The following is a 15,876-nucleotide window of genomic DNA, read 5'->3' on the forward strand; positions in this document are numbered from 1 at the left end:
AAACTTCAGAACTTCACCTTGAGAGTTTACAATTACTTTTATGTTTTTGTACATGAAAGACCCATGTGGTGATGGTGTAGGTGTGATGGTAATGGTATGAAGAGCTGTGTGCTTTTATCTTCTCATTGACAGCCCACAGTGTTTGTCATAGGTATACAGTGCATGATATTGTTCTGCTTTTGTCAGTTTTCATTACAGTAAAACATCATGTAAAGAGCAGGAATTAAAATGAGAGTTGATCATTAAACCTGGGGCCTCATTTATAAAATGCTGTACGTACGCATGTACCCATTTCTTTCAGATGGGGAATCTATAAATCACAAATGAACTTGAACTTGTGCGCAGCTGAGCAGTTTCAGATCTCCGCCTTTAAACGCTGGCTAATTAATGTCATTGACATATAAAAGAGCGTCTGTCAATGTTTAAACCCTTTTTGAGCAGCAAGAATGACTTATATTTCAAAAAACTTGCAGCAATCTGACAAGCAAAAGTGCATACGTCTGCTCAGACCCTGCCGTGGCACTAAGCACTTTTCCACGTCAAAGACAGTTTTTATAAATATGGACTTTGCCGTGGATTTTTTGTACGCACACTTTACGATCAATCTTTGCGTACGAATGCTTTATAAATGAGGCCCCTGATTTGCAGAGTGTTGATGTGTCTGCATAAAAAGTACAAAATAAATAAAGCAAAAGTTAAACATCTACTGTATAAAAAGAAAAAAATTGTTAAAAACGATTCCTGTATCTGCACACAAACCTTACGCGCTGCATTTAAACAAAGACATTTTGACAAACTAATTCAGTGTTGTAAAAGATTTTTTGAAGAGTAATGACTTGAAGCTTGAAGATTTTTTCTGCACACACGTGCGTGATCTTGGAAAATCCTTAGAGTGGGACATTTCAGTCCAAGTAAATGGCTTTTGTGTGTGACTGCTGATAGACGTTGCTCTAGTTGTGTCAGAGCTGTGGCCGCGTTCGGGCAGGTGTGTCTTTGGCTCAGACACGTATCGCCGCTAAACAATCAACTCATTGTGCAACATCGACATTCCAGCTCCCGCACTTCATGTCCATCTGTGAGGCACCGGCAACTGACAACTTTCCTTTAAATCACACTCGTTCAAATCTCAAAGTGTCCTGTGATTCCCTCAAAACATCTCCTCTCTCGCTGCATTCTGGGAGTGACTGAGGAGAAGTCGCAGTAATATCAAGTTGTATTTTGTTAGCCTGGGTTGGGTGTCTGGACAAGGTCCCTAAGCTGTTTTCTAGTTTAACCAGCCTTGACTTGTTGGATGGTGACATGTATCTGCTGACTAGCAGGATCAGTGCACTAAGCTGCAGTCTGATGCTTGAAAGACTTTTGGCATGTGCTGGTGCCTGCGTTTCTCATCCTTGACTGAAAGCATATGCTGCATGTAGTGTTAGTGAGACAGGGTTAGTTTGTGTGTGCATGTGTGTTTCTATTTGATTGTGTGTGTCCATAAGTTCCTGGCCATGTCTCTCTCTCTCACAAACATGCGCACGCCACGCGCACACGCACACGCACACACACACACACGCACACACACACACACACACACACACACACACACACACACACACACACACACACACACACACACACACACACACACACACACACACACACACACACACACACACACACACACATCTGGCAGTGCTTGGCTCCTTCAGGTGAATTGTGTCTCTTGAGAGGTGTGTAAGGTCTTGGTATGTGTGTGTATGTGACGGGAGACTGTTGTGGCATCTGCAGTGTGGCAGGAAGTGAATTTGTCTCACAGTTAATTCAGACACCACATGCTTTTCTAATTCCAACCTTGTCACCCCTTCAGCCCTTGAAGGCAAACATCAGGCACAAAGTGTGCAATCACAAGCAGTGAATGATCTTTCTATGGTAGTGTGTGTTTGGTACAGCTAACTGGTAGTGACAAAGGCAACGGGACAGCAAATATGTAGCACACATATGTTTAGTAGCGAAAGGGCTTCTTTTCATGAACACCAGGGTTCTCTCACCAGGGACAAAGAAAGCATCCTTCACATCTGCAAGCCCCAACATACATCATCAGCCCGGGGCTGCGCATGCCTGCATTTGTGATCAACAGATTACTACGACAGATAACCCAACACAGTGGCTTTAACTTCAACAGCGGTACAAAACACCTTAGCGCTGCATCCTTCGTTTCTGCTGATAGATGAAATCAGAACAAGAGACTGGACAGAATAAAACACAAAGTTCAACTCTAAACTTTAACTGTTTGTTTAAGAGAAACAGAAAGAAAAGCCAAACTAAAAACTTTCACATAATCTACAGTGCAAGCTCCTCCTTTATTCTGTTTCTCTCTCTCACACACACACACACACACACGCACGCACGCACGCACGCACACACACACACACACACACACACACACACACACACACACACACACACACACACACTCGTTGTGAAGATTGTCTCTCTCATATAGTGTGAGTTGAGCAGGTGGAGGGAGGAAAGGGTCATAAGTGTTATAGGAGAATCAAGCAGTGAAGTGAGTTTAATGAAGAGTCTAGAGGACAGAGGCACGAAACACCAAATACACCCCCATACTGACATAAAGCAGCCCACGTCCACACACCTTTACACGGACAACCTGCGTTTTACCCTGCGTGTGTGATGAGTTACACCTGCAGGTCACATCATCATCTATATTTCAGTACAATCAATAATTGTATGTCGATGCTTATGATTTAAATTAAATTCACCAGCAGTTAAATGCAATCCATGTGTATTCAATTTGTTAATCCATCTTAAGTTTGATACACTTCTTATAATATTCTGGGTTTTTAGTGTGTGCGCCTGTGAAAGGCTGAAACATAAAAGGTTTATTGTGTGCATGCAGAATGATAGCGACACAAACTTGTGCGTGTGTGTGTGTGTGTCCGCCCGTCAGGATGAACCACTGGGTGCATGGGTGTGCAATGTTTGCCTGGTAATACTGAACGCTGTCCCTGCTGAAAGATTCCAGAAGCTTCTTCGCAGAGCTCCTGGGTCATGCGTTTGTCATCATGACCTCTGACCTCTCAGGCCAGCATGGCAGCAGGAATGCAGAGGATATTTACACTGCTGAAACTGATGGAGTCCAGGTGCCTGTTTCCATTTCTCCTACCCCCTTTCTTGCCTGTTTCTCCATATCACTCTATATTTCTCCATATCTCTTTTGTATCTCTCTAAAATCACAATAATTCTATTATTCTTGCTAAATTCTCTATATTTTTACATCTCTGTCTTACTATATTCTGCTTGTGTCATGCATTTCATGTCAAAGACACTCGTTTATTTTAATGACGTTCTTGCTACCTTATAAACAACAAATCAGTGAAAATGTAAATCTGTGAAAATGTGCATGCATATTATGTGTTCCGACTGCAGGGTGAATTAAAATTGACAAAATATTGTCCAGGGTCATGTGTAATAATAAACTTAACCTACCTCAGACAAAACTACTCACCTTGATTGTTTTTATTAAAATATATTTTGTTATATATGAAGGGTTAATATATTGAAGAAATTTGGTAATTATATAGAATAATGTATTGTAATATAGTACAATTAGAAATACGATACGATGAAATATGATGAAATTACAATATACTGAATAATACATAAGGAATTGCTGCTTTCCATATATTGAGGAATATATGTTAACATATGTAATGCACATTTACATGTGAATATGTATTAAAAATATATAAAGACAATTCAAGGAAAATATATATTTGAATTTACATGCAAACAAATTTTATGTAGAGTATAAAAAGAGAAGTAAGGCTGTGTGTGCGCGCAACGTTTTAAAAGTATTGCGGAGGATTTTCTTTTTCTGGGTGGATCATCAAGACTATTGGTCCTCCTAGTTGTCAATCAGGAGTGTTGTGCAATTGCATTTTTTTTTAAAAAGTGGAGAAGGCGGTTCTTTTCTAAAATTCGAGAAAATCTTCCGCTACACCTTTAATGTTTTCAAACCAAACTTGACCAGAGGTAAAATTCTAGGTTTTGCTTTATGATTTGTGCAACATTGTGATTTAGCATTTAAACAGCTTTCGTCTTTGAAACTGCTAGTGCGATTGAGGCAAAACCACTGTAGGAATTAAGCATATACTGCATAAACAAATTTGATGACATGTTGTGTAAATGTAGCCTTAAGCCTATTCGTAAAACTGGCAAAGGAAAATAAGAAAAGAAAGACAGTGAAAGGTATTGTCTGTGTGCTTTTGGCAGTGTATGTGTCCCACCTACACTGCGATGGTTCATCTATCGCTCTATCATTCATCTGCTGATGGCTTTCTAAAGGGCTCTCTAACTTCTGGAAAGTTTTCCACCCCCTCCCCTTTTAAAAGGCCATTAAACTGTGTTGTAATGCAAACGGTAATTCTAAAGAGACCAAACAGGTGTCCGATGTGCAGCAGTGTGTCTAATGTAGCTATTACATGGACAACAGCAGATTATCATAAAAGCATCTCTCCTTAATGTGGATTGAACTGATCAATAGCAGACTGGTGATAACACACACACACACACACACACACACACACACACACACACACACACACATTGCAGACTGGAACTGATATGTGCTACACTTTATTAATCCTCTCTGGCGACCTGACCTGATTGTACACCAAATAGAGTGTTGCTGTCACGTTACCTTTATCTTTGCGCTGATCTCAAATAAAGCACATTTCAGAAGCGTTCTGGGTTCAGGTTTGGATTAAGGTTCGTGGTGGAGTCTTGGTTCGGGATTCTGTCTCTACGCACATCTGTCAGTGCTTCGCCTGGAGCCCATTTCTGTTACTCGGTGAGCAGAGAGATGATATAGGTCAGAGGTCACCCTGCTCCTCCACAACTATATCTGACGTAACATCTCTCTGAAAGTTGGGTGAGAATATGAGGACTTTTCGTGGCTGACATGGCCTGCAGCTTGTTCAAAGACAATATTTTTAGAGCCACTATGAGATAGAAGCTGCTCTCAGCAGTTTTTGAAGTACTCTCTGCAGGCTCAAAGCTTTCACTCGTACCGTTTCAGATTAAAACGATCCTCATTAAAGCACTATTCAACCAGAAAAAGTACCATGTGCGTTGTTGAGTTAGGTGATGCACAAATGTGTCCTTTAACTACTGGAATTTCAAATCCAAAATGCTTCGACTGTACCATAAAATTGATGATAAGGATCCAGAATGTATAACTAACATAGTTTATATTTACAAAAAGTTGGATTTGGATATAGTGGCTCAAATCGTACATTTTATTCCGAAACTTTTTACGATAGTATTATGCTGTTGTACTGTCAAACTGTTACTGAATCAGATCATCCAAATGCATCATAATGTATTTTGCAGAAGCTGAATGTAGTTCAGAAACAAACAGACATATAAACAGTTATTCTGTTTTTCCTTTTTGGATAAATAAGATACATGTTTCTGCCTGAAATCTTACAACATTAACAGTAACAGCTAATGTGGTTTAAGCTTTTAATATTATTGCACCTTCAATCGACTGAAATGTTTGGCACTGATGTGTAAAAACTGCAAAAAGAAAATATATTTTGGTTTCAGTAATGTGGTGCCTGTTAGCAAAAAAAACCCACCAGTTTTAACCAGCGCTTAGTGACAGAATGACTGGAGACCACAGCCTGAGGCTGAAAAACCAGCGAAACCAATTCAGCCTTTTAAAAATCTTCAAGTCTTACAAACAGCAGCACAGCAAACCAGCCAATTTCCGCATGTTGATTTGATAAGCATCCTCTGGGTCTCCCTGGACGAGCAAGAACTTCCCATGTGTGACTTCATAAAATTAGCCTCTTACAAATAAAGCTTTGATCTCCTATAAGTAAATCAGATTTAACTGAATATTTCAAGCATTATTAGTTACACAGTAACAGTTCTTGTCGTTTCTAGTCACATAGTGGCGATGTTCATATTTCAGAGTGTTAAACCTGTTAAAACATGCTCTGTAATGGATTAAACTCAGCATGTTTTTACCTGCTATGTAATTGGTGTATTACTGTAAAAAGTGCTGCACAGTTAATAACCTCATTTGCACTGTAGATTTCATTTTATTTCCATACATTTTTTTTAGTGTTTACCGATAAGAGGTGGATACATAGCTTATCTGGTCATTTTAAAAGGGTTGTGTGTTTGATCCCAGAAATCACACACGCTAAAAAAAGGTATAGCTTGAATGCACTGTAAGTGGCTTCAAATAAAAACCCCTGCCAAATTTGTAAAAATGAAGAATCATTTCAAATATTTTACTTTGTTGATACTTAAGCTATTTTAAAAAAAAGAATAAAAAAAAGTTTTGTCAATTTTTTTTGACGTGAAAAACATAATACGAGCAAAAGGCATTGCTGGACTTGATCAGAGGTTGTTACACACACACGCACACACACACGCACACACACACGCACACATTATCCCGCACTAGAGTGTGTCTTGTGCTGGGCTGCATTGATTTAGTGCATTACTCAACTGCTGGGGAGAGAGAGGTGAGGTAGAGAGACTGTCTCTCCTGACTGCATTAGGAGCTTCTAGCCTTTGTGATTCCTTTTGATCAAATCTCTGTGTGAGACACGTGTCATGCCCTCTTCCAGCCAGCTGTGAGGGGACTGGCCCGCCACCCAATGGGGGAGGGATGTGAGTGTGTGTGAGAGCTCCTAAGGTGAGAGGTGGGAGGGAGGGAGAAAGGGAGGGTCTCATTCCTCTCTCCAGCGCCCGGCACACACTCATCCCGGACACTCACTTACACACAGGCCTGTGGACACACAACGGTGTGTCTGTCGATTGCAGGAGAAAGTGTGTGTGTGTGTGTGTGTGTGTATGTGTTGTGTGTGTGTCTGTGACTCCACTGTGAGTGATGGATCTCTCGCAGTAGAACTTGTACAGACAAGAGATTCTGCTGGAATGGCTAACTGCTCAGGAACTTCAGTCTGATCAAAATGTCTGAGGTAAGAACTTTAGTTTCTTTCTTTCACAGAAATGATGTTAGAACTAAAGATGTTGATTCTTTGCTGTTTAGAGACACTTTTAAAGTTAAAGATGGTCATTTACTGAATATATTTATTGATAAAGTGCATTTTTTAAAAGTGGTGTCATGACTGTAATTTGTGGTAATGTATCTATTACCTCACTGCATCTTTCGAGTAAAACTTTATTGTGATGTTAAAATGTATCGTCTGGCCGCCCAATGGAATGTAATTTAAGACAGGAGTATTGGTCTGTTACAGCCATAATGCAACAATTAGCCATGCTGAGTAAACGAGAGAGCGAGCGAGCGAGTGAGGGAGAGAGAGAGAGAGAGAGAGAGTGTGTGAGCAACGAAAACAGAATAAAACATAAAGCAGGATATTAAGAAAAGACTATTAAGTGGAAGATGTTTGTTAATGGGATCTTTGGCAGAAATGGACAACAAATTCCACTAAAGCAATTTCGCTTCCTGGCAGTCAAAGTATTCCAGAGCTCCCTGTCCCAACGGTGAGGAGTTTGTGTCTCGCAGTGGGACTAAAAGACCCTGTTTCTGGGCGGGCAAACAGAGTTAATGGCCCTGGGCCGTGATTCCTTTGTATGTGTGTGTGTTGGGAGGGTGCGTACATGTGCGTGTTTATTTGTGTGGTTTGTTAGGCTCACGACAATCTGTCACCGCTGTTTGGTGCTAAAGTCCTGAACTATGACATCCCATGAAGTCTTCGTATTCGTATTGATATCAGTCCTCACTGCTGCACTTATGGAAACTTCTGACTGCATTTTTCTCTTAATTTACTCACATATCTGAACTTTAAACTTTCGTCCCAAACCTTGTAGTTCTTTCAGCAATTAAAATTTCATTGCAAGTGTTATTTATTGAAAATAATTTTTTTTACATGAGTACCATAATACAATTCACAACTTGTTTATGATAATAAAATTTAAATTTTAAGTAATGTCATTACTTACAAAATCAAGCATATATTTATATATAGTTACACCTACACCCACAAAATAAGATTTAATGCTGTGCGAAGACTATTTCTATGTGAAGACTTGCATTTAAAAATCTCAAATTTGACATTACACACACTGTGCGATCAGAATGAAATCTGTATAGCTGTTAATGTTTTTTATTTTCATTTTATTAAATGCACTGTCTTGAGTATTATGTACCTAACAACAACAAATAAACAGTTTTAAAAATAAGTAACCAATCATTTATGACCAGAAACCATATTATTTAATGTTTTCTGTTATTCTCTAATAAAACCTTGCTCTCTTTATTTGTGTGTATAAACAACTCTAGTTTTTAGATTGAGCCTGAATTACATCAAATACTTTTCTTTTCAAATAAAAAATAGAACAATAGCATACAACACGTGTTGTATGCTTCTAAGAGAAAAAAGGTAATAAATTAAATTTCTTCTTTTAGCATTGTCAATTTGAGCTGGATTTTATGTTGTTGTTTTCTGAGATCATCATCAAGGTTTCTATGTTTATTAATAATATTGACAATTAAAATGAAATAAAAGCAGTCATGTATAAATCCCAGTAACCTCGGAGTAGAACTCAGATGTACTGCAAAATCACAATGCTTCTGTTTTCTATTTTTCTATTTTTTTTATATAAAAAATGTGTAAATCATTTAACAGTTATTAATAGTTTGTATGGTGTATATGAACAAACCCTTATGTTCTCCGGTAGGAACTGAGAATGTTCTACACATCTAGGACATTTGACGATTTTTGCAAATAATGTATAATGGTCAGTGACTTAATGGGGCAGAACCAAAAATATTTTTTATTGAATTAAAATAAAATAATGATTTTTTTGCTTGTATGTCTTTAGAAAATGTCTTTACTGCACAGAAAATGTCTTTACTTTTTAATGATTGTGTGTTTTTGGACAGGCTATTTGCTGCACGGTTGTGAACTGCAATTGTGACAGTTTCAAACCAGGTAAACTGCGACGCAGACTGTGTGAGCATTGTAAACATGGCTGGGTCGCCCATGGTGAGTTCAGTTTTAGCTTTAATACATCACATTTGACACATTTTGTTTACTTTCTATTAGAATTTTAACTTTTTACCTTGTTCTGTTTTCACAGTACTGTGGGTTTCTTTCTTTACATTTTACATTTGGCTTTCTGCCCCTCCAAAATAGTTTAATTCTTAAACATAAATTGTAAAAGTAAAAGTAATGTGATCAATAAGTCTTATCAACATTTGTTTTTATGTATACTTTTACATATGAAATTAAGTCAAGAAATTCGACTTGTTTTTTTAAGTCACAACAATTCATCACTAGTCAAAATATAAAATAGTAAGTTGAAATGATTTGCACATCCAATTTGATTAAAATTAAAAACTTTATGTTTCAGTGTTGTGACTTAAACATGGATTAAAGTTACTGATGGCCAGTTTTTATATTTATCTTTTTATAGACATGGTGATAAATGTACAAACTTGCCTGTAATACATCACAAAAGATGCTAAGAAATTGTAGAGAATTAGAGAACTGTACCTAACCCTAACCCTAAGTACTGTATTGCATTTTTATGGTAGCAATTTTAAGAAATCATCATCATTTAAAAAAAAAAACAGAAGCAGTGAGTTTAAATATCATGTTTAGTGTAAACTTCTGTCTGTTTTCCAGCCCTGAGCAAGTTGAAGTTTCATCACACGTATCAAGGAAGCCAGGTTGAGATTGTTCACTCCAACGTGGTGTTTGATATCTGCAGTTTGATGCTTTATGGGACTCAGGCGATCCCAGTGCGTCTGAAGATCCTGCTGGATCGACTCTTCAGTGTCCTTAAGCAGGAGGAGGTCATTCAGATCCTGAACGCACTGGACTGGACTCTGCAGGACTACATTCGTGGTTACGTGTTGCAGGTGAGCTACTGATCTGAAACCTAACCCTGATATTTTAATGCGCGATGGCAAGTAATCCTCCGAAATCTAGTAGTGACCCACCATTCGTCCGCTCATCAAGTATTCAGGTTCATAGTAGTTCTTGTAGTGAAGAATGTAAAGTTAAAGCGCCAGATGAATGCTGTATGATGAAATATTAATTCTGGTTACAACATGAAGCTGCTGTAGGACTTTCAAAGCCTGCTGGCACTCAAGACTGATTACAGGCAGACTGAAAGACTCGCCTAGCTCCTCTCTGATCTCCTCCCTCCTTTTCCTCCCCTCCCACTCAAACAGGGAAACCCGCATCATTTAAATAAGGAGAAACGAGTCACTCGGCTGCAGTAATTAGAGTTCTTAAGTCCACATGCATTAGATGTATGGATGACTTGATATTTAGCAACACTGTCAGTCTGTCACATGCTATGCATTTTAGGGTCAAAGTTGGCAAAAAGTGTCTGTTTAAAATTCATAATGCAACTAATGCTCCATTGTGCATATGTGTGCAGGATGTGGCCGGAAAGGTGTTGGACCGTTGGGCCATAATGACCTTTGAGGAAGAGATTGTCACGCTGCAGCAGTTCCTACGTTTCGGAGAGACAAAATCCATCGTGGAGCTGATGGCTCTTCAGGATAAGGAGGGACAGGCAGTTGTCGTTCCAACTTCCAGAACCAATTCTGACATCCGTAGCTTTATCGAAAGCAACACCCAGCGCCCCTCGCGGCTACCTGGTAAACCTGAGGCACCCAGCTGTAGTAATGGACACCATTTTGAGACGCTAGTGAACAGCATGACCCTCATGTTGCCGCTGCTGAACTCCGCTGTGCCAGCACCATTCTTGAGCTCTAGCACGGATTCCAGCTGCCAGGAGGTGCAAACCAAACACGAGACTGCAGATATAAGCCTCGATGCCGCCGCTGCTTCGTTCGACACCGGACCTGTGAGGGCAGATGTGACGATGGACACAGAATCTACAAAGATGGAATCAGAAGAGTTTAATGTGAGTGGAAACTCCTCGCCCTCCACCACCTGCACGCCCTCCATCATTTCTGAAATCACACAGATGTCTCCCGAGAACAAAATAAGGTGTGCAGAGAAGAGCGGAACCATGAAGAAGGGCCGTGTGTTCTGCAGCGCCTGTGAGAAAACCTTCTACGATAAAGGCACGCTGAAGATACACTACAATGCCGTTCACCTGAAGATCAAACATAAATGTACCATTGAAGGATGCAACATGGTGTTCAGCTCTCTACGCAGTCGGAACAGGCATAGCGCTAATCCGAATCCAAGGCTTCACATGCCAATGAACCGCAACAATCGAGACAAAGACCTACGAGGCGGCCTGAGCCCGAGACAGGAGGACGGGGCTGAGGATGAGAAGAGGGAATTTGATTCGGGGCCAGAGAGCAGAGCGGTTTCTAGTTTCATAATTCGCAACTCAGAGCCCAAACTGCACACCTCTTTCTCTGGCATCAGTCAGAGCGGAATACTCTTTCCCAATCTCAAGACTGTACAGCCTGTGCTTCCGTTCTACCGTAGCCTGGTGACCCCGGCGGAACTGGCTCACACACCGGGCAGCCTACCCTCACTCCCACTTCTGTCCTCCTCTGTGGCCATCGATGTCAGTCAAATGGAGACAAGCTCAGATGTGGCACCTAAGAAAAAGTCTAGAAAGTCCAGCATGCCGATTAAGATCGAGAAGGATGAGCTAGCAGCAGAGGGTGTATCAGAGGATGAAAGTCCGACTCTTAGCCCCTGTACAGAAACAGAAAAATATCAGGTTAGCAGCATGGACTACGAAAAACTAAGAGAACCTGTGCTCTGTGAAACACTTGACCAATCCACACCCCTTATGTGTATCCCCAACGCACAGAGAACAGAAATGGACAGGTTTGCTCAGGAGGAAAGTTACATCACGTTGCCATCTTCTTCTCTCTTAAAGGATCAGATAAAAGAGAGGAAGAGGGAGTCCTCGATATGCGAAGAACCGCCATGTAGTTCACAACCAACCAATATAACTATAAGCCACAGTGAGCACAGTGTAGACAGTTGCAGTGACCCGGAGACCTTCTGCTCAGATGATAGAGAAGGACAGTCTCACCCTTGTGAGATCTGTAGTAAAACATTCAAAAACCCTTACAGTGTAAAAATGCATTATCGAAACGTGCACTTGAAAGAGATGCACATGTGCACTGTGGAAGGCTGCAACGCTACTTTTCCTTCTCGACGCAGCAGAGATCGGTAAGACAGTTATGCATACTTAACATTTTTACCAACATTTAAAATTGCTTATGTTGCTTTTACATTTTCTGAAAATTTGAAAAAAAATATGTTGAAGCCACAAAATATAGGATTTTTACATTAAAACATCCAAAAGCTACTAGCACAGTGTTATATATTTTGTTCACATGTGTACTTGCATTATCCTAAATGTTTTCAACGTTTGAATACAGACAATTTATAGTTTTAACCAGTGCTCCTCCCCTGTTCACGGAGTCATTTTTAATGAATATAACCAAAACTACATGCAATGATGAGTCTGTGAATTAAGATTTTTTTTCAGTTTTTCAAATTTTTTCAACCTTTTTTGAGATACACGATAATGTTATGTCCGTGTGCTGCTCGCTTCTCAAGAACTATATTCAAGCAGTGTATGAAGTGATGCACATACAGCACTAATGCATTAGTATCAGAGATATATTTTAACATATGTAGCTGTGTAAATGCAAATGACATTTATGGTAAACACATGACAATATATAAATCAGCTTTGTTTTCAAACATTTTTGCTTTTAATTCTCTAGACACAGTGCAAATCTGAATCTACACTACAGGCTGTTGACCAAAGATCATTCAGGAGCATCTCTCTGCGGTGAACGTCTGGATTTCCCTGACAAAGAGTCTCTGAGCCAGATGTCTGTCATTCTTAAAGGGAGAAACCGTACAGGCCTGGTGTTTCCCATGAGTAAATCGCTGGAGAGAGCAAGAGATCCAGCAGAGGGTGCTGTGGAGGATGAAGCTGTACTAGACTTAAGCACGAGAGGAAGCGCTCACTCCTCCTGGGACTCGGATATGGGCAGCGAGGAGGGACTCATTCTGGAGGACAGCGATGAGAGCTGTGATGGCCTGAGTGCCGGAACGGCCGAATCTCTGCCCTGCCTCAGTCATCAATCTCATGGCTCATCACCCATAACATGTCATCTCTGTAAGAAAGTTTACAGTAACAAAGGCACATTCAGAGCTCATTACAAAACAGTTCACCTTCGACTTCTTCACAAGTGTAAAGTTCCAGGCTGTGACACGGCATTTTCCTCTGTTAGAAGCCGCAATCGACATAGTCAGAATCCAAATCTACATCGTAACCTTGGAACAAATAGCTCCTTCATTCAGGAGTAGGACAAACACATTTATGCACATAAAGCCATATACTCTTGAATATACATACGGCCACTTGAATTAATGGAAGTTCAACAGTTTTGGACAAAAAGAAACATAAATATTTATATTAAAAACCTTCTGTAATCTTTCAATATGGTTTTCATCTTAAAAACTACTTAAGATCTTTTCCTTGTATTTATTCATTGTAAATGAGCAAGTAATATGTCTAATTGCCATACAGTGCTGTAAATGTCTGGGTTATGATATAACAAACAATTAGTCTGTAAAGAGAAGCACACATAATAGCCCAGACACAATCAAATGTAAAAAAAGTCACTTTAAAAGAAAAAAGAAAACAAACATTTATTGCTATTAGAAGTCCCTCATTCATTATTTTTGTCCTTCTCTGCAGTTCATTGGGCAGACACATATGGAGAGAGAGAGAGAGAGAGAGAGAGAGAGAGAGAGAGAGAGAGAGAGAGGGAGAGAGAGAGCATTACAAAGCTACAAAGTGTTGGTGAATGATAGTAATTTGACTCGTCTTGCAGTAAATTTTCTTGTAGTAGACTTGTGCTGGCTGTACAATTGTTACAAATGAATCTTTGAAGCCCTCTGACTTTGTTGCTGTTGATTTTTAAAGAGACTGTTGTGTTCCTTTTCAGTTAGTTACTGTGTTTATTATAATACAGTTATTCTTGTATAGACCAAAGATTCGTAATTCACAGTGGTTGTTAAGAAAGCATTATAAACATCAAAATAAGACTGCACTTGAATGTGTTACCAAAGGTTACTATAAAGACTCAAAATCCTAAAGTTTATAATACATTCTTACTAGTTTAATATGTTGATGCTTTGCTTGACGAAGCGTATTATGTCCTTAAGTCAAGCAATTGTACATGAAATGGTTTTGCCCTGATCTAAACACATTTTACACGTCACAGGGATAGAGCAGTATATCCGACGCAAGCACAAACCAACCTGTTGACAAAACCTTACCTTTAAGAGCATCTATTTTATTGCTAAAAACAAGGTTATTTTGTGTATTTGATATAATACAATGTGTTCGCATGGTTTATGGTTAAAACACATTATTATTCACATACCGTACATTTTTGTAGCTTCAGATTTCACTCTCTTCCTGAAACGCATGGATTTGAAAAGCTCTATGTCCCTGATTGGCCAGCTAATCTGTACATTGTGGTTGGTCTGAATACCTCTGATGTCAGCCGGAAATGTGACGCTCCTTACCATGTTTGAAAGATTTGGTCACAATGCAATGCTAACAGGAGTTAACTAACAGGCTGTGAGTCCGAAGCGGGAGGAATTATGATAATGTCGGTCTTTACTACATCACCAATCCCAGGAAGTAAACCGTTGCCTACAATCTGTGTGTTTATTGAAGTTAAAAAAAGAGATTTACGTTGGAGACGATAACTCTCATCATCGTTTTCTTTGGGGTTTGTACCTTTTGCATATCGTTAACATGAACTAATACACATACACACCAAAGGAAATGTAAAAACGTGAATCGGACAACAGTTGCTCTTTAAGACAAAAAGAAAAAGAAGTATCTGCTGTAACATAAGCATATACCATATTAGAGCCATTTAAAATGATTGTTTGATAAGCACTGTAAACAACATCATAATATGAATCAAATTGTATTTGTTAATAAACAATTATTTAAATATATTTCACAAGGAAGTGTTCACTATTTGACTTTTATCCAAACAAAAGTTGTGGAGAAATGGTTAGATACCAAAGCCTATAACCCTAAGGTTGCTGGTTTAAATGTCATGGCAGGCAGATTGCGATTGCCATATGAGCAAGGCACGTTTCCCCCAATTGCTCCCTGGGTTAATTGTGGGAAGTATGACCAAAAATCCATTTCACAAAACGAATAATTTCATTTCAGGGTATAACAGTTTATTTTACAGTATGTTTTCAGCTTTATGTTTAGATTTGAAGAAGTTTGCTATTCCAAAAACATCCAATGATTAGCTGTTAACAATAATAATGAGCAAGTTAAAGCTAGTGTGCAAGTGAAAATGCACAGAAGATACCAACAGATTAAGAGTGCGTCTCCTAAACTCTGTCTTACCCCTTCCCCTTACCCCTACCCCTTGGTTTTGCGTGTTCATGTGAGGCGAAGTGGCATCTCAATTCTCCGTTTGATCGAGGGCTAGGGCCAAGGCATAGGGATACATAGCCCTTGAAACGAAGTGTGATAAGGACCACACTTGAATGAGAGGGGTAAACGTAAACGTTGGAATTTCTCAGGAGAGCCGTCATCAAGATTTTTTTTGGATGAACGTTGAACTTTCAAGGAGTCGCACAAATGAAATTAACGTTTTTTTCGGCAGTTTAATTGAGATTATATTATAACAAACATGTTTTATGATACTTTTAATAAAATGTTCAAGCGGTTTTAATTGTAATGTTTTTGTTATGAATCGCTAGTTAAGGTGCTAGCTAGCAGCTAAGTTATGCGCTATTGGTTGAGGTCAGCTCAGGCAATCGATACCACACCTGAAACAACGGTATCTTCCCTGTTTATGTCAATGCT

At 39.3% G+C, this 15,876-nt stretch overlaps 1 protein-coding gene across 2 annotated transcripts in view; it reads left to right on the top strand.

Moving 5' to 3' along the window:
- The window catches only part of bnc1 (basonuclin zinc finger protein 1), a 31,990-nt gene extending 16,988 nt beyond the window's left edge, over nt 1-15,002 (top strand). Inside the window, exons 1-5 of one of the 2 annotated variants that reach the window (XM_055174302.2) lie at nt 1,577-7,004; nt 8,933-9,035; nt 9,678-9,913; nt 10,441-12,173; nt 12,737-15,002. In XM_055174302.2, coding sequence (XP_055030277.2) covers nt 6,996-7,004; nt 8,933-9,035; nt 9,678-9,913; nt 10,441-12,173; nt 12,737-13,328 — 2,673 coding nt within the window. In that variant the 5' untranslated portion in view covers nt 1,577-6,995 and the 3' untranslated portion in view covers nt 13,329-15,002. Of the gene's footprint in view, nt 1-1,576; nt 7,005-8,932; nt 9,036-9,677; nt 9,914-10,440; nt 12,174-12,736 lie in introns of those variants that run through there. The other variant, XM_055174303.2, reaches the window with a different exon arrangement.
- The last annotated feature ends 874 nt before the right edge of the window (nt 15,003-15,876 follow it).

The sequence above is a fragment of the Misgurnus anguillicaudatus genome, chromosome 15 (assembly GCF_027580225.2).
Source record: "Misgurnus anguillicaudatus chromosome 15, ASM2758022v2, whole genome shotgun sequence".
Lineage (NCBI taxonomy): Eukaryota > Metazoa > Chordata > Actinopteri > Cypriniformes > Cobitidae > Misgurnus > Misgurnus anguillicaudatus.